This window comes from Chiloscyllium punctatum, chromosome 3, assembly GCF_047496795.1.
Source record: "Chiloscyllium punctatum isolate Juve2018m chromosome 3, sChiPun1.3, whole genome shotgun sequence".
Lineage (NCBI taxonomy): Eukaryota > Metazoa > Chordata > Chondrichthyes > Orectolobiformes > Hemiscylliidae > Chiloscyllium > Chiloscyllium punctatum.
The window spans coordinates 136010100-136029894 of NC_092741.1; the positions used below are offsets into that span (position 1 = coordinate 136010100).

The following is a 19795-nucleotide window of genomic DNA, read 5'->3' on the forward strand; positions in this document are numbered from 1 at the left end:
TACTCTCTTCTACCCTCTTTCTTTGGTCAGAAGATACAAAAGTTTGAAAACACATACAAACAGGTTTAAGAACAGCTTCTTCCCCACTGTTATAAAGATCTTGAACGAACCTCTCAAATATTAATGTTGATTACTCTCTCTACATTTTCTCTGCAGCTGTAACACTGTATTCTGCACTCTGTTCTACTAACCTTGATGCATTTTGTATGATACGATATGACTGTATAGTACATAAAACAGCAATTCTCACGGTTCCTTGGTACATTACAATAATAAATCAAATGTAAGCTCAAACAATTTTTGTTTTTGTGGTTCCTAAAAGTTCCTGGTTAGCAAATTGGAGAATCACTAAATTGTTAAAGCAAAATAGAACGCTATTTATTGGCCTGGGCTTGCAGCTCCTCCTTGCATCACTGTGCAACAGATTGACAGCACTACCCACAGGGCAGATAGCGAGTCATCTCAGTATGCATAATGCATGAAATGAATGTCAGGCAAGGAGGAATGGTAAGACACCCGGTACCACTCTTGCACAATTCCTGGCTAATATTATTGACAGAAAGCTGGAGATTGTCCATGTTTTGGTCCAAGAATGGTGCATGGACCAGGGAAACCAATAAGTCCATGTAATAGTTGCTTGTCTTTCTTGCCCAGGCATAAAAGATCACCTTAGCAGACTGCAGAGAGAAAATTTGGATGAACAGGATAGGAATTAGAGATGAAACCAACTCAATATTTTCTTGAATTAATTTAAACAGAAGGAAAATTGCAGTTTTTCAACTGCAAATACTTTTCTGCTCCATTTCCTTCCATGTGTACAATAATTTAAAACAGGCTGTGAAAACAAAACTACCCCTTTTTCAATTTCTTCTTTCTCATTGGCTAAGTCCTGATGCCATGTCTATCTTTTATGAATAATTTCTCGAAAAGCCTTTCTCCTCACTTTCAAACTTCTCCCAAACAAATCTCTTGTGATATCACCTTAAGATGACATACGCTAGTAAACAAGTATCCATGATGTAGGACATGTAACCAGTAGCCTTTGCGCAGTTGTGTTTGCTACATGTCGTGTGAGGAAGTTGTGATCCCGTAACAATATGATAGCTGAGTCTTAAATTACATCTGTTTTCCTCTCTTTCCACAGATGCTGCCAGACCTCCCAAGTTTATCCTCTGTTCCCTGCATTTGTTTCAGATTTAAAATACCCATGTTTTACTTCATACAAACCTATCTGTTGAGTAATCCTGTAACGTATCTTCAAATGAACATAACCTACATTAATTGAACCATTCCCAGTGTGAGATTAGCAAGTGAGATTAGCAAACGTTGAACCAGATGAAAATCATGCAAAAGAATAGGATTTTCTGAGTGATCTACCAAAGCTGAGACAAAGGAAACTCTATGGAATGAAATCTGCCATCTTTAACTGCTCTGGCCTACATGTGACTCCAGACCAATGTGTCAGCTCTAAACTGCCTTCTGGGTAATTAGATGTTGGTGATAAATGCTGATCTAGCCAGTGACACCCACTGTCATCTTAAAGTGAATGTTAGCTGAAGTCAATTATTAAATGATTTTTAAACAACATTTCGATGAGCGTTTTTAAAAAATGAATGTTTGCACGGGATGTGGGTGTCACTGGCTAGATCAGCATTTATCACCAATATCTAATGACCCAGAAGGCAGTTTAGAGCTGACACATTAGTCTGGAGTCACAAGTAGGCCTGACCAGTTAAAGATGGCAGATTTCATTCCATAAAGGACATGAGTGAAACAAGTGGGTTTTAACAAAAAATTACAACATTCAACATGGTTTCAACACCTGCAAGGTGTGATTCCTCAAAATATTACAAAACAAAGTACTGTGAATGCTGGAGATCTGAAACAAAAGCAGAAATTGCTGGAGAAGCTCAGCAGGTCAGGCAGCATCTGTGGGAAGAAAGCAGAGGGAACATTTCGAGTCCGGTGACTCCTCAGAACATTAGTCTAGGACTCTCTAGGTTTAATGCTCCTTGATTTAATTTTCTCTATTCTGTAACTGAACATTCAGATACCAACAGTTCCAAAAAAAATGAAGCATTCCTAAGACGTCGGCAACTACAAACAGATGAATTCCTTGAAGAATATAGAGAAAGTAGGAAATAGCTCAAAAACGGTTTTCGGAGGGATAAAAGGGGCTGTGAAATGTCCATGGCCAGCAGGATTAAGGAGAATCCCAAAGTATTTTATACAATATGTTAGAAACAAGAGGGCAACTAGAGAAAGAGTAGGCCCACACTCAACAATAAAGGAGATAGGCAAAAGTGAGGACTACAGATGCCGGAGATCAGAGTTGAGATTAGAGTGGCGCTGAAAAAGCACAGCAGGTCAGGCAGCGTCCGAGGAGCAGGAAAATCGACATTTTGGGCAAAAGCCCTGATGAAAACTCCGGATGAAGGGCTTTTGCCTGAATATCGACTTTCCAGCTCCTTGGATACTGCCTGACATGCTGTGCTTTTCCAGCACCACTTTAATAAAGCAGGTAGGTGAAGTTTCAAGCCAGATAAAGTGGGTGAGATCCTTAATGAGTACTTAAATTGGTATTCACCAAAGAAATGGTCAGGAGAGATGTTGAGGTTAGGCAGACACGTGTGAATACTCTCAGACAGGTTAACATAATAAAGGAGGAAATGTTGGCTGTACTGAAATACACTGAGATAGCCAAATCTCCAGGGTCAAAAAGGATCTATCCCAGGATAGTGTGGAAGGCAATGGAAGAAATATTTGGAGGCCTGACAGATATTTTTTCATCCTCTTTGTCCTCAGGTGTTGTTCTAGAGGTCTGGAGAATGGCAAATGTAGTTCCTTTGGTTTAGAAAGGAAACAGAGATAATCCAGGTAATTACAGGCCAGTGAGCCTGACATCAGTGGTGGGGAAGCTGTTGGAGAAGATGCTGAGAGACAGGATTTGGAAGTAAATGGACTTGTTAGTGATAAGCAGCATGTGTTTGTGTGCCAGAAGGTCACGTCTCACCAAATTGGTTAAGTTTTTTTGAGGAGGCGATAAGAATGATTGATGAGCAAAGTGCAGTGGACATTGACTCCATGGACTATAGAAAAGCATTTGAGAAGGTACCTCACGACAGGCTGGTATGCAGTCTCATGGGATTCAGGGCTCTCTGGCTAAATGGATACAAAACTGGCTTGGTCATAGAAGACAGAGAGTAACGGTGGGAAGGTTGCTTTTTGGAGTGGAGATCAGTAACTAGTGGTGTTCTGCAGGGACCTCACATGGGCAATAACTAACCAGTCTAAATTAGGAAGAGGAATCGGTGAAGTCTTGGTGGGGAAAGGGCCGGTTCCTGTGTTGCATTACATTCCAAAACTAAAGTAGTGTTGAACTACACCTAAGTTAAGTTAAAATTAAGTCTTAGGATTTTGGAGACCTAGATCTTTATTGGCTCATTCCAACCAAAATCAATGTCTTTCAAACTGTTTTGGCTGAGGACCAGTTCTGCAGGGCAAAAGACAGGGTGAACCATATTGCTCATCCACTTTCACTTACCACCACAAAAAAAGAAACATTAAGAATTAACAGGATGGATGGGGCTGCTTACAATGAGACACCAATGAGGTCGCATCAGTTTTAATCTGGGGGATCTCAGTCTTAGACCAGGTGCAAATTGTTCCTCTTCATTGGATCCACTCCAACCAGTGCTAAAAGTCTGACGTCACAATTGCAAGCCTTCAGAGCAATTTACAGAGGAAACTCGATTTTCCAAAAATCAATTATCCAAATATCAGATTATGCGAAGGAGATCTCGAGGTCCTGATAGAAACATTACATCAAAGATATGTTTCCAACACTGATTGTGTCTTTTGTTTACAGTGATTAAAAATGAACTTGGCTCACTGAAATGCTGCCGAGAACAGTCCTGGACTGATGGGAGCCCAGGCACTGTCTCCAATGACTGACTGCCTGCCCTTTCTCTCTCTCTCCCCACACTTTCCCTGGAGTTCTACACAGTGGGGTACCCTAAAACCCCTTCCCCAGATAATCTCTCCAACATTGACCTATACAGGGCAAAGGTGGAACCTGTCAAAAAGTTGTAGTAAAACGTTGGTGTGTGTGGTTGTGTGTGTATATGTGAGTGTGTGTGGTATTTGGAGATACACTCCCCACCAACCCCGCAGCCCCCCCCCCCCCCCAAAGGCAGGAAAAGCAGCAGCAGTCGTCTTGTTATTGGTGTCCAGTATGTTGGATAGGGCGCGACGTTGGATGGGGTCAAGGTGTGGTGTGGGCAGGGGTGGGGGGAAGGGGGGGTGGCAGGGTGCGGGCAGACAGGGAATGGTGTTGGACGGGGTTGGGGGGCGGACGGGCAGGCAAGGGTGTGGGTCGGGAGGCGGGGGCTCACGCGGGGTGTGCTGCTGCCTAGTTTCTTGAATGGGGAGCAGACTTAACAGAAAACTCCGAGCCCCAGAGGATCGGCATTGAATCAATTAACCGAATAATTAATTATCCGAATGAAATAAGGCCCGCCCATCTCATTCGGATAATCAAGGCTGCTCTGTAAATCTTGACGATGAAATAACATTTTTTTGTTGCTGGTTCTTTTCACAACTCATGGCATGCAGGCAGGAGTTGGTCTGGTTGTGTGACATTAGACAAGTGAAAGGGTTAAGGGTTCTGGCCTGGTGTCTCCTATGGCTGTGACATTGCACATCACCAACTGTATGTTGTACAAATTCATTGACCAGCGTGGAGGACCCTTGTGGCTCAATCTTTCAGGACCACTGTTGTAAATGTAGGCAGGGAAAAAGAAGTGCAATGTTGAGCCTGAAAGAAGCAAATTTAACATTTCATATCAATAAATATAACGTTTTACTCCTCTCCTTGAGTTTTGTTAACGTATTGTCTTTTTGTATTAAACATTTTCAGCATAGTTTAACTAACAATAATATGAGGGTGACACTGTGGCTTAGTGGTTAGCACTGTTGCCTCACATCACAGAGACTGGATTGGATTCCAACTCTGGGCATCGGACTATGTGAAGTTTGTACATTTCCCCCGTGTCTGCGTGGGTTTTCTCCGGGTGCTTTGGTTTCCTCTCACAGTCCACAGAGGTGGAAGTTAGGCAGATTGACCATGCTAAATTGCTCATAGTGTCCAGGGCTGGTGCAGGCTAGGTAGGTAAACCATGGAAAATGCAGGATTACAGGGACAGGGTAGAAGGGTGGGGTTGGGTTAGATGCTCTTTGGAGGGTCAGTGTGGACTCGATGGGCCAAATGGCTTTCACACTCTAGGGGTTCAATGATTCTACTAAGTCAACCAGCGCTAGATCACAGGATGAAATGGAGGGCAAATATTTCAAAGAGATCTTTGCCATATTTATTTCCAATTCCTCAAACCGCATCTTGCTCTCCTAAGTGCACACCAAATGTTAACAGTTGGCTGATGCGCCTAGTAGACAAAAACATACTGAATGCTCAATCACAGCTCTGCTTTTAAGGAATCTAACAATCAACTTTACAGCCTCATTATTTGGATACCTGCCATGCAATTCTAAATGCCTAAATTAAAATTAATGGGAAGGAAAGATGTAAAATGCATTTAACAAAAAGTCAACTTCACTACTTCAGTACAACAAACATTTGGAGACAATTTCAGTCATTTCCACTGCAGCATTCTTCCCAAAAAATCATGTTTATCAATTTAAGCATACCTGACTACATGCAAATGTATGCATTAGGTGTCGTAGTAGGTCATTCAGCCCCTCGAGCTTGCTCTGCCATTCACTAAGATCATAACCAATCAGATCTGCACTTCCTCATTCCCCTAATAATGTTTCACTTCTATGCTTAATGAAAATCTACCTGCCTCTGCCTTAGAAATATTCAAGGATTCTGCTTTCACAACTTTTCAGGAAGACTTCTAAAGTCTTAAAACACTTTGAGAGAATAATAATTGCATCATCTTTGTTTTAATTGGGAGACCCCGATTCTTAACCAATGATATCTAGTTCAAGAATCCACTACTGGAGATTTTTACATTCTCCCTCTCTGCATCACCCTGTTAGGACTCCTCAGGATCTTATATTTGTTAATCAAGTTGCTTCTTACTTTTCTAAACTCCAATAGATATCAGCCTACTGTTTCCTCATAAAACAACCCTCCCATTCCACTCTCAGATCATAATCTACATTGAGGACATGTGTTAGATAATGGGGTTATGCCAGAAGCATATAAATACTGTGTTGTTATGTACTAAAATCACTCTTCCATTTTCACTTGGCATCTACAAGTACATAGTTCTCTTATCCCTCAACACGTCCTGAATTAAATCAACAGAGGAGCTGATTCCCCTTCACTGGGTTCACTGATTTGACATGGTTTGTATATGTGCCAATTCAGACCTTCCCAACTTTGTTTTATATTGATGTTGGACCTCAATGCCAAGCTGCTCAAATTCACCCGGGCAATCTCCCCAGGACAACCAAGTGACACAGAAAAACATTGGTCTAGGGTACTGGCAAACTCAAAACAATACTTACATTTCATAATCGTATGTTTCCACTGTTTCATTAATAAACATAAGATAAAACATTTGTTTGATTCTTCCTTAAAAATACCGAACAATACAAGAATTGCTACTTTGTGAGTAAAATGTAAATTAATCTATTATCTTAATCTGAATGAAAAAAACCTAAAGTTTTGCTAATGAGATTGCTTGTATCTGATCAATTTGGTTACAATTGCTCACTAACCAAAGAAGGAAATTCAATATTTCCACACATCCAATTCATGCTTGCATCTTTCAGATTTTTTGCATACAAATATACATCTCTTTGTCTCAGGGCTGAATACCATATGTATTGGCTTCTATATTCCAATACCCTTCATGTTGTAACTTAATTTCTGATTTAAACTCCCCTACAAATGTAACACTAAGGCTTTATTACATTATTAATGATCACTAACATTATGCCATTTTTCCTTGTGCACAGTGTTTCTGTGCAGTCTTACAAAATTGCTCTAAAATTGGTAGCTCAGTGTTTTTAGATTAGATTACTTACAGTGTGGAAACAGGCCCTTCGGCCCAATAAGTCCACACCGCCAAAGCACAACCCACCCAGACTCCATTCTCCTACATTTACCCCTACACCTAACACTACGGGCAATTTAGCTCGGCCAATTCACCTAATCTGCACATTTTTGGACTGTGGGAGGAAACCGGAGCACCCGGAGGAAACCCACACAGATATGGGGAGAATGTGCAAACTCCACGCAGTCAGTCTCTTGAGGCGGGAATTGAACCCAGGTCTCTGGCGCTGTGAGGCAGCAGTGCTAACCACTATGCCACTGTTATGCCCACTATTGTAAATTTCCACTTTGTTTTCACCAGGCTCTTAATGATCTTATTCAACCCTGTGGACAGTTCACCTAACAGCTGTCTAACCAGTCCTGCAGTATTCAAACCAAGCCATTTTCAGGAAATGTTGCAACTCCTCCACTAAAACAGCAACTGGAGTTTATTCATAAAGCAGTAAAATATCCACAATTTTAAACTTTTTTCCATAAGAATAATTCTGGCAGCTAATGTAGGATTGTGAAAATATTGCTCCAACTTATAAATTTTAGGATTCAAAGATATCTAGGATTCAAATCTAGTGTACAAAGGATTCAAATTGAAATGAATAACTGTTTACTAATTGTTATCTATCTTTACTAAACATTGCTGATAAATAAGCTGCAATCTGGAGTGATTTGCAGACATAACTTCTGCAATTTTGCCACATCACTATGCAAAAAAAAAAATTTCTTCCCTTAATACTCTCATAACAGTGTTGGAAAATGTTGGCAAGATCCCCTCTCACTCCTCTTTCAGATGTGTTGATGTTTAGCACAATAATATTCCAGGACTGGAGAGATGCCCAAGCCATCAGGAGGTATAGTTTTGATAAGTGTGTCGTGCAGGGAAACTCAGTCAGTTAGCCATCCATGTCATGATGCATGTCTTAGGTGACAGATGCTCTCAGGCGAGCACCTCTCCGTATCTGGATTCCTGGGTCACAGCAGGAGTAACAGCAAGCCCAACTATGATTTCAATTAAATGGCAGGCTTTACAACTGTCTAGAGCCCTATTGATTGTACACAGTGACTCTCAGATCACCATCTATAATGAGGACATGTGTCAGAAAATGGTGTCATGCCAGAAATATACAGATGCTGTGTGTTGTTGTGTATTAAAATCACTCTTCCTGTCTCGCTTGGTAGCTGAGAGTACATGACCCTCTTGTCCCTCAGCTTGTCATGAATAAAGGTACCAGGCAGATGATTCTTTTCCACTGGGCTTGGCTGATTTGACATGGTTTGTATTTGTGCCAATTCAGGTCTTCTCAACTTTGCTAGATATCTATATTGGGTCTCATTTCCTAGCTGCCCACATTGTCTTAGACAATCAAACAGATACAGCCAAAGTATTGGTCAAAGGTTCTGGCAAATCCAAAAGCCTATTTGATAACTGTATGTTTCCGCTGTTAAATTGCAAAACGTAACATAGATAAAACATTGGTTTGGTATCTACCTTTAAAATTCAGAACAGTGTGAGAATTGCTAATTTTTGACTAAAAATGCAAACAGTATTAACATATTACCTTACACTGAATGGAAAAGAAGTGCACTAACGTTTTGTTTCTGAGGAATTTGGTTACCTTGTGAACTGAATCTCCCTACGAATTTAAGTCAGCCTTTTGATTTTAGTATTGTTACCCCACCCACTTCACAGAAGGATCAATGCCAAAATGAGGGTTAAACCTGACAAAAACCTGGAAACGTCAATGTTGGCATACTGCGGTTCTGGTGTGATACAGGCGGCAGCTTTCTTCATTTGGCACAGGGTATGCTTCATCTTCTCTCCGTAGCAACAGGCAGCATCGATGCAGAGCGCACCTTCAGTCGCCTAGATCACACAGAGATGGCTGAATGAAGATCCGTCAGGGAGGAGGCACTGAGAGTGGAGCTAGTGATGTATGACAGCTGCTTTTGGCACGGAACGGTTTACAGTCATGTTCATTATTACAAATATTTAATTTTCAGCTTCCACTTTGCTGATTTGACGCCAAGCTTTTAGATTTCCTAAAGTATGGAAACAGGCCCTTCAACCCAACAAGTCCATACTGACCATCTGAAGAGTCACCCACCCAGACCCATTCCCCTACTCTATATTTACCTCTGACTAATGCACCTAACACTATGGGCAATTTAGCATGGCCAATTCACCTGACCCGCACATCTTTGGATTGTGGGAGGAAACCGGAGCACCCAGAGGAAACACACACAGACACAGGGAGAATATGCAAACTCCACCCGAGGCAGTAATCGAACCCAGGCCCCTGGTGCTGTGAGGCAGCCGTGCTAATCACTGAGCCACCGTGCTGCCCATAACATTGGAATTTTACCTTAACTCTACACTGAAGCAAGCAGAACAAATTGCTTTTAACAACTGTTTCAGCTAGATTCAGAAGACCCGACAATGAAATATTCCTAAATGTTACTCTAAAGACAAAAACAAAACACTGTTTCTTAATTAAGGGACACTGTTAGTTCCCACTGGAAGTTGCCCTTCAAATTAGTCAGCATATATTGAGGGGGATGAGGCAATATTCAAAGATATGTGGTATTGCTGAGCCAAGCAACACCCAATGCAGCCAAGGGAATGTGCTTTCCACTTTTAACAACCCCTACTGAGAGATGTCTACAATGGACTTGGATGCACTGTTGGCCCAGACAGTGATCTTCTGAGTTTATGCTCCCTATTTCTAATGTACTCTTAAAAATGCCCTTCTTAGAACTTCCCTTACCTTAACTGCTCTTGTGCTTGGCTCTCTTTGCCAACATCCTTACTAATACAGAAGTAACTATTTATTCAAGAATCAGAATCATTCCAATGCAATTCTCTTATCAGAATGAATCAAGCTTAATCCACACATGTAGCTGGCGGCCACAATGAACACTACCTGACTGCTAAGCCAATTTAATCTCAACCACATGGCAGGTAAGATACTTTGTCTGACTCAAGCTCCAGTGATAAGAAATTCATATTTTGGCACTTTGTATGATGAAGAAGTGTTGTTCCTCCAGGGCTAAACTAAAGCTGTCAACAAATCCATTTTGCTGTTCACCTTCTTGCAATTTTTTTTTTGCTGTCAAATTGCATCAGGTGTCCCTAGGATAATACATTTCTTCAGGAAGAAAACCATTAAATGTCACACTTCGGTGCTGCCGTCTCAATGTTTATAATAACATGATACATAAGAATACAAACACAAAGAAGACAAGTTTTCTAAATATGCCATACAATAACACTTTACAATTTTAATTGCTTTTTTAACTTACTACATTTTTTTTGCTTTTCTCCAGAATTCCAACTAACAGAGAAAGTAAGAAGTCCAATTCCACAATCAGGGTGTAATAAGGGAGCAATACTCAAAGCAGCTGCTGGCAGGACTAGAACAGACTGTTCCAATTTCTTAATTGGTTATTAATTTTGGTATCGGTCACATACCCAGAAGTAGCTCACCAGCCACAAGGGCAAGTCTGGGGAGGAAGGAAGCAATGGGTGGCAACAGGCCAGGAATTTTAACATGAAAACTTCCTACTGGCTTCAGATTCAGCTGAGTACTTTATTAAAAGTCCTACATTTTTGACTGCAGGATCCGAAAGAATCAGTTGTCGCTCTACCTTTAGATCTGGTAATCCCAAACACATTGTATTCAGTATCACCAGTTTCTGTTTCGGTCCGAAAACATGGGTGTTAGCCCCCTTTGATAGCAAGGCCAAGTCGACTACACCTAATCAAAAATGGAAACAGGTATGTTTCCATAGCGACTGGCTGCACACTTTTGACCTTCCGCGTCGGACCTCTTTGCTCCTCCTTTTCATCCAGAAACAAGGCGCATTGAGAGTCAATTTAATCCCATTTAATATTTAAAAGCATTCACAATTTTGATTGTGATTGTGTTACAAAGCTTTTAAAGGTGTTGTCACGTTCACAAACAGTTTATGCATCAGTGTTGAGGATAAAGTGGCCCTCTCCTCTGTCTGAAGAGTCAGGCTTAACCCCTTCTCTGGTAGCCGTGGAAAGCATGGCTGTTCTTTATGTAGGCAGTTAACTGTCTGCAGTTTTGCATTCCACTCTCTGGGAGGAAAATCTTGTCCCTAAAAGATGCTGGCCAAACAGAGGGTCAGTGGCACCACAGCAAGTAGTCACCAGTACTGGGACTGCAGCAGTCTTCATGGAAAGTTGGGAATTGCTTGAAGCTAAACTGCCGAGTTCCAATGAGGTTGAGGAGTCGTCTATTGTGAAGGCAAGTGGAGGGCCCTCAGTGGGTGGTCTGTTATGTTTTACTGGGTAATTTTCTCACTGAACCCACCACTAACAGATTATGACAGCAGTAGGAGGAGGTCAGCCATTAATTGACCAATTAAGGGCCTCAACTAGCCTCAGCCAATGCACCTGATGCCATTAGCAATGAAAAGAAGGCACCCTCACCATCCCACCCAATTTCATACTCCCATCCCTGTTTGTTGTCCAACTCCCAGAGGGCCCGTCTGAAAGAACTGTCAGCAATAGTTACACACAGAGTACAATATAAACTGCAAAAGCAAGGACTGCTTTGTTTTAGTTCTTGAGAACAAGTTTCCTTTTAGCGTACATTATCGGTTGTCCAATAACATTAAAAATTATTACTTTTCTTACCGTCATAACCTTTGGGAGATGCATCCCTAGTCTGAACTTTGGGAGCAATAGCTCGTTTTCCAAAAGCTTGGTTGTCATAATTGTTATATTCAAAAGTAGTCTTAGAGTATTTCTCCAGTTCCTTTGCCAGGTTGGAACGAGGTGTGGTGGTGGAGACGTTGTGTCTGTAGCCGTACTGTGGTATCTCGAGCTGCTTAACAAAACACATAGGCCTAAAATGAAAGAGATATGTACATTATGTTTCTTATATAGTTGCTAAAGAGTTTAAACTTTGTTCATAAGACATTTGCAGAATAAATTATTAGGGAAAATTTTCCATTTCAGGGTTGCCAGTGTGTATCTGGCCCCAGTGGGAGCATATATGGGAAAATGACATATCTGCAGCCTGAGCCTTGCTGTCTATAAGTCATGTTCTTCTTGCTGGTCAGGAACCTTGGTGCAGAAAATTCATTCTATAGTCTTCTCACTTCCTCAACAATTTATAAATAGCAAAAGAGCTGAGCCTGTAATTTTGATTATGCATGTTTTAATGGCACAACATTATTCCAACTGAAATGGTTTTAATAATGGAAGAGAATTCAAACTTGCAATACAACTTCCAGCCATTAATAATTTTCTTTTAATGGTGAAAAATCTCATCTGTAATAGATCCATTAATGGCTCAGCACAAGATCAGTGCTGCACAGCCAGGCTTTAAATTATGTAAGGCAAGAAAGGGCCATGCTTTAGCTAGCGGTCTTTCAGACATTAACAGTGCTCACTATGGTGCTTTATAGGCACAAGATTTAAACCCAGTACTCCAGAATTAGGGACGATTAAAATCTACTGTGTTGTCACTCCTGATCCTCCCATATTCCCTACCACAACTCCTGCCTACTGGAAGTTTCTTGTGTGCTGAGCTCAACTGAGATCATCAGCAGTGTATCACTGTTTGCTAACATAGGCCACATCTGAGGATTGTCAACGCTCACAGAAACATGATCCAACAGCATCCAATGGGTTGAGAAGTAACAGGGAAAAAAACTTTTTTAAAAAAAAAGTGCACAATTTATTTTCACAAATGGTTGTAAAACCAAACCTCAAGAGTATTAATCTCTGGTTTATTACTTGAGCCAAATGGCAATTGAAAGTTTGTGCATTAGGTTACCAATCCGAATATCTGAATTGGAAACTGATGCGGGAAAACTGAGCTTTTCTTTGAGAGGCACTGACAATGGCAGTGGAACAAGTTGGGATGGTCTGTATTCGAACTGTGCTGGGTTCATTCCTCTAGCAAAGCATACAAGTAGACAGTGTTCAAACTGAACAATGGGATTGAATGATCAAGTGCAGGTAGACGTAGCAAATCAAGGGGTAGAGTCAAGATAGGACTGAAAATAGTCACGTAGGGAATGAAGGTCAGACAATGGCAGGAAGGGACAGAGAGGTTACACCAACAGTCAAGATGAGATGTTACAAAAAATAACAAAAAGACAACACAAAAGACTTTGTATTTGAATGCCTGCAGAATTCATAACAAAATGAAGAAATTGATAGCATACATTGAAGTTTAAATATTCACTCTGATAGCCATTATAGAGATGACTGCGTGATAATAAGGATGGTTTCTTGAACTTGGTGAGGTTTATGACAGTCAAGAAAAAGAGGAAGCTAGGTGAACCTGCAGAGTTAGCTCTGTTGATCAAGGATGATTTCCGAGATCAGACTGTAGAATTAGTTTGGTTGGAGAAAAGGAATAGTAGGCGAAATAAGTTGCGAGTCAAGGTGGGCTACAGCTTGCCTCAAAGTAACCACAACTTAGGACACAGAAAGAAAAACTGGGTGTTTGTGATAAAGGATGGCAATAAGTATGGTTCATTTAATCTGCAAATGAGCTGGAGAATTTAGATTGGCAATGATAATCTGGATGGTTTTGAGATGTTTTTAGAGCATCACTTTTTGGAGCCAACAAGAGAACAGGTTACACTTGACTTGGTATTGTGTATTATGACAGGATTAATTAGTGACCTCAAAATAAAGGCACTCTCTAAGTAACAGCGATTGCATATGATTATACCTTACATTCAATTTGAAAGGGAGAGTAGTAGGTGTAAGAGTAGTATTTTAAAATTAATTAAGGGTACCTATTTGAGCATGAAATCTGAGCTGCTGAAGTGAACTGGGATATTAGACAAGGGGATAAATCAATATAGAAGCAGTGACTGACATTTAACAGGATATTTCCTAATTCTCAGAATATGTATACTCCTACAACAAAGAAACATTCTAACTGGTGGACCCATCATCTGCTGTTAAATAAAGAAGTTAAGAAAATCATTAAACCTAAGAAAAAAGCATACAACTGCACAAAGCTGTGCAGCCATTCAGACAATTGGCCAGAGTATAAACAACAGTAAAAAATACCAAGAAGATTAATCAGAAGAAAGAACTGAGTATGAGAGGAAGCAAGGGAGAAATGCAAAAATGGATAGCGAGAGTTTCTACAAGTATTTAAAAAGATAAAATAAGTAAGGTTATTGCTAATCTTCCACAGATAGAATACTGGAAATCAATAGAAGATAATAAGAAAATGACAGGTGAAATGAACAAATAATTTGTATTTGTCTTCACTACTGAGGATCTGAAAACATTCCAATAATAGTTGTACAGCAGGGAGGGAGAGAAGAACTTGGTGAAACTATTGTCACTAACGTTGTGGTGATTAGCAAACTGATAGAGCTACAGGTTGACATGTCTCTGGGGTCTTGATGTAATTTATTTGAAGGTGGCGAAGGTGGCAGTACATGCATTGGTATTAATTTTCCAAATTTTTATGATGCTGGCAAGATTTCATTTGACTGGAATGTTACAAATACAGTATGCCTGTTCAAGAAAGGAGGAAGGCAGAAAATAGAAAACTAGAAGTCAGTTAGTTTGATCTCTATCATGGAAGAGATAGTAGAATTGACCATTAAGTATATTATTGCTAGAAAATGCAATTAGTAAAATGCAAGGTAATTAGGAGCAGTCAGGATGTGCTTAAGTATTAGAGTATTATGTGTATAAGTTATTAAGAATATTGTGAAGGAGTAACATACACCATAAATAAGGGGAGTCTGCAGATGTAATGTATCTACATTTCCAGAAGCCCAGTGGCTCAGTGGTTAGCATGGCTGCCTCGCAGCGGTAAAGACCCGTGTTCAGTTCCAGCCTTGGGCGAGTGTGTGTGGAGTTTGCACATTCTCCTGGTGTCTGCGTGGGCTTCCTCCCACAACCCAAAGATGTGCAAGTTAGGTATGCTGGTTATGCTAAATTGCCCATAGAGTTCAGGGATGTGTAAGTTAGGTGCATTAATCAGGGGTAAATGTAGAGTAATAGAATAGGGAAATGGCTCTGAGTGGGTTATTCTTTGGAGGGTTGGTGTGAAATTGTTGGGCCAAATGGCCTATTTCCACACTGTAGGGATTCTATGATGATCTGACAAGGTGCCACATCAATGGTTATGGCATCTCTATTAAATATTAGTAGACAAAGTAGCAGTTCATGTTGTAGGGGGTAACATATTAATCGAGAGTGGGGTGCTGGAAAACCACAACAGGTCAGGCAGCATCCAAGGAGCAGGAGATTCAACGTTTCGGGCATAAGGGCTTATGCCCATAATATTGATTCTCCTGTTCCTCGGATGCTGCCTGACCTGCTGTGCTTTTCCAGCACCCCCACTCTCAACCTTGATCTCCAGCATCTGCAGTCCTCACTTTCTCCCAGGGATAACATATTAGCATAGATTGGAGATGTATACTGACTGGCAAAAAGCAGAGAGTATGCAAAAATTGATCTTTTTCTGATTGGCATGATGTGATGAGTGGAGTTCCTCAAGGGTCTGCGCTGGGGTGTCAGCTTTCAACAATTCATATCAATGACTTAGACGAGGGGAGTGAAGGCATGGTGACTAAATTTGTAGATACTACAAAGACAAATAGGAAAGAATGCTGTGTAGAAGACATATGAAGGATGCAGACAGATAGAGTTAGATTGAGAAAGTGAGAAAAGATGTGGCAAATGGGGTGTAATTTGTGTGGCACCAGAACTATGAGCTTTGTAAAAATGAGTATTTGTCATCTTCGGACCAAGATGAGAACTTTGTTTCTGTCAGAGGTTTGTGTGACTTTTGAAAGTCTCTACTTCAGAGAACAGTGAAAGTGGGGTAACTGAATATTCTCAAGGTAGAGGTAGACAGACTCTTGTTAGGCAAGGAATAAGACGTTATCAGAAATAGATGGAAAGTGCAGAATTCAAAACACAAACAGACCAGCCGTGATCATGTTAATGGCAGAGGGGTCAAATAGCCTGAGTGTCCACTTTCAAACATGCATAACAAGTAAAAACAAAAAACTCCAAATTAAATAATGATTCGGTGTGAAATTGGTGGCCATCAAAGTAAGGCAATTTTAATAGAGTATATCATCCTGGGTGCCCAGCATCAGCATCAGACAATGGGTCTGGTGAGGTTTGGTGGTGCTTTTCCTCTGTTGTCCTCCAATTTTAGATAAGTAACCCATCCTTCAACATTGTAACAATTTCCTATGTTGTAAATCCTAAGTGAGTTCTAATTTAATACCAATTAATGCCATTCTTTTGCAATGGCCTTATAGGTATTAAGGCACTGGAGATTGATTTAACATAGGGTGCTGAAATGTTAGTTCACCATTACTGTTCTGAACTTGATCACTGGTCCCAAAAGCAAAGGACCAATGTACAGGTCAGTGCAATACCCAATGCCTAATGCTCTTGTTTTGTCCACCAGAACATGTTGAAGTTATTTCAGAGGCCAAAAGGAACCAAGCTTGAAAAGATGGTGAGGAAATTAACTTTAATATCCCTGAGTGATCAGCTTCATTAAGGGGAAGTATTGCCTGACAAATCTGTTAGAATTCTTTTGAGAAGGTAACAAGCAATTTAGATAAAGGAGAGCCAGTCCATATGATCTATTTGGATTTCCAGAGGGCCTTTCGAATGGTGCCACATAGGAGGTTGTGGAATGAGAAAACAGACCATGGTGTTAGGGATAATGGCATGGATAGAAGATTTGCTGACTGGCAGAAGATGGAGAGTGGGATAAAGAGGTCTTTTTCAGAGGGTAGCTGGTGACTAGTGCACATTGGAAAATGATATGACGGTCACATAATCATAATCATGGTCATACTGAATGTTGGAACAGAATTGAAGGACCAACCGGCCTATTCGTGGTCCTAAGTCCTACGTTGATACTGTCCAAATTCATTGACACAGACCTTCACTCAGTGATAAGGGTAGAATTATAGAATCTTTACAATTTGGTGTCAGGCCATTCGGTCCAGCGAGTCCACACTGAGCCTCCGAAGAGCATCCTACCCAGACCCACCCCTATCCCTGTAACCCTGCATATCCCATGGCTACTCCATCTAGCTTGCACATCCCCAGACACTATGGGCAATTTTGTATTGCATATCCCCCTATCTTGCACACCTTTGGACTTTGGGAGGAAACTGGAGCTCCCAGAGGAAACCCATGCAGAGATGGGGAGAACATGCAAACACCACACGGACATCCAAGGGTAGAATAAAGCCTGGGTCCCTGGCACTGTGAGGCTGCAGTGCTAACCATTGAGCCACTGTACTGCCTTAACCTTTTCATAACCTCAACTTCAGTTCAGAGACTAACAGTCCTCCCAAATATCACCCCTCTCTCCATTCAAAAGGACAGAAAGATACAGAGAAATAACATGCATCAGCTCCTCATCCACAGAGATCTTCATGATCCCCCAAATTGTCATCTGTTTTTTTTTGTGTGCAGAGGAATTTTGTATGGGGCATCTCCAACTTCAGAACAGTGATGACATCTGGAGAAAAGCCCAAACTGAAAACGCCTTCCAAAATAAACACATTGACACTGACTTAACATTTCATCAAGGAGTTTTCAATCTCCCAGGAGCATGTGAACAACCCTCAATAGAATACTGATTGGAGCCACCAGATAGACAAGTGGCACTTTGAGTCAGTCACAACTGCAGAAACCCTGCCCAAACCATGGCACCTATAATATGGTAATCACTTATGCCTGACTCAAGGCTGAGGGTAGAATCCTGAGGTGATATTTGCTCTCCAGCAGGGCATTTTACTGGTTAGTAACTTGATATTAAAACTGCAATTACAGCTTTTGCCCTTAAAACCATACAAAAGAAAAAGATAACAATTATAACAGCACTACATGATAAAATTCAGTTGGCTTAACTTTGACTTATGAATGATTATTCTGACAACAAAGATGTTTCTCCCATTTGATGGCCTCATCCCAACATAATAAGCCATGGACTCGTAATGCAGCTCAACAACATTTAATCTCAGGGACACAGAATGAAGGAGGGGGAAAGAAATGAGGTTTCATCTTGGAGTCATAAACAGGCCTCTGATTGCACAAAAGACAATTTATCCAATTAATTCTTTCTGTGGACTTTTTGACTGGAACACAGGCACACAGAGGTGAAACGTAATTGGCACACCAATGTATCCCATTAAAATTGCTATCACGAAAAGAGGTCAATAACATCTTTATAAGGAAAAAGAAAACTCTAATCTGATTCCTTCAGAATGGGCCAGGTCTGGCATTGGTATCATCTGAGGCCACTTAACTCTATCTCCCCAAGTAAAGATTAGCATCTTTATATTTCTCCCTATACTAATGTTGGGAAAATTAAACCAAGAAATGGGGAGTCCTAAAATTTTACCATTGCTGTTAACCTGATTAAATGATGTATTGGATACAACTAAACATTTGGTGGTAAAATCAGAAGTTAGTTACCTAATTATAGGGAATACTGTCAGTAACTAAATATATTCAGTTGTTTAGATTACATTATGGAGAGCGTCAAAGTTTTTTTTCATTCTATCAGTGGCTATGGGCACGCTGAGCAATGTTTATTCTTCATCCATCATTGTCCTTGAATTTAATGGCTCAGTCAGCCATTTCAGAGCACAGTTAAGAGCCAACCACATTGCTGTGGGTCGGGGATCACATGGAGAACAGACCAGGATTTCTTCTCTACAGAACATCATTGAACCAGAAAGGTCGTTGTGACAATCAATGACAGATTTGTTGTCACTATTACTGAGACTAGCTTAATATTCCAGATTTAGCAATCTGTTGCCATGGTGAGATGTGAACTCACATCCCTGAGGGCACTTGCCTGGGCATCTAGATTACTAGTCCAGTGACATTACCACTTTAACACTGTCTCAGTAAAGATTCATTCATCCTTTGATCCAGAACAAATCTTCAGATTAGAAAAACATGGCAGACTGTGATAAACATTCATGCTCACGTAATATATTAATTTTTTTACTCAATACTGCACAGTTGGGAGAAAAGTCACAGAGTAGAACCTCAGATAAGCAAAGTTCAATACTTAAATAATCCACAATACTAATTTATTTTATCCCTTTAAAGTCAGCAATCTTTATTTTAAATGTACTAACATTCAGCAGAGTCCAAGACTGCTAAGGGTTTGCATTCGAACTTTGGCACATCCTCTCAAGTCAAATCCTTAATATGTTAATATATATTTATCAAGCCTATAGATATAGACATTTAGAATTTTGTCAGTCGTGAACTATCTCTGCTGGCAGGCAAGGGCAAAGTATATTCAGAAATTCATGGAATTAACATAAATTAATTCAGCTTTCGTTTTTATCTTTAAATTCTAAATTTCTCTTGGATTTAGCTATATTTTGTAGAGGTCCATTTTTAAAAAATAAATTCAAACTTCCAGTTGATCGTAGAAAAGATGACAAGTCAAGACATCACGTTTAAAATTTTTACTGTAACAAAGGATCAAAAGCACCACTATTTTTGCAGGTAACTTCTACTTTATAATAGAGAGGAGCAGTCCCCTTTTATACTTAGCCCACATCACACTCTCCATGGATTTACAAACTTGCTAGAAAACAGCCCAAGGTGCTACCAACTTTTAAAAGATTCCTGTATCTCTGATTTGCCAAGCTGTAACTTGAATTACTCATCTCCATGCAGTTTTAGGAAAAATT

At 40.4% G+C, this 19795-nt stretch overlaps 1 protein-coding gene across 15 annotated transcripts in view; it reads right to left on the reverse strand.

The window, feature by feature from the left end:
* The window catches only part of LOC140465247 (myelin transcription factor 1-like protein), a 584786-nt gene that overhangs the window by 135830 nt on the left and 429161 nt on the right, over window positions 1-19795 (reverse strand). For all 15 annotated transcript variants that reach the window (XM_072561025.1, XM_072561010.1, XM_072561013.1 and 12 more), the window contains one exon: window positions 11739-11950. In XM_072561025.1, coding sequence (XP_072417126.1) covers window positions 11739-11950 — 212 coding nt within the window. The remainder of the gene's footprint in view (window positions 1-11738; window positions 11951-19795) is intronic.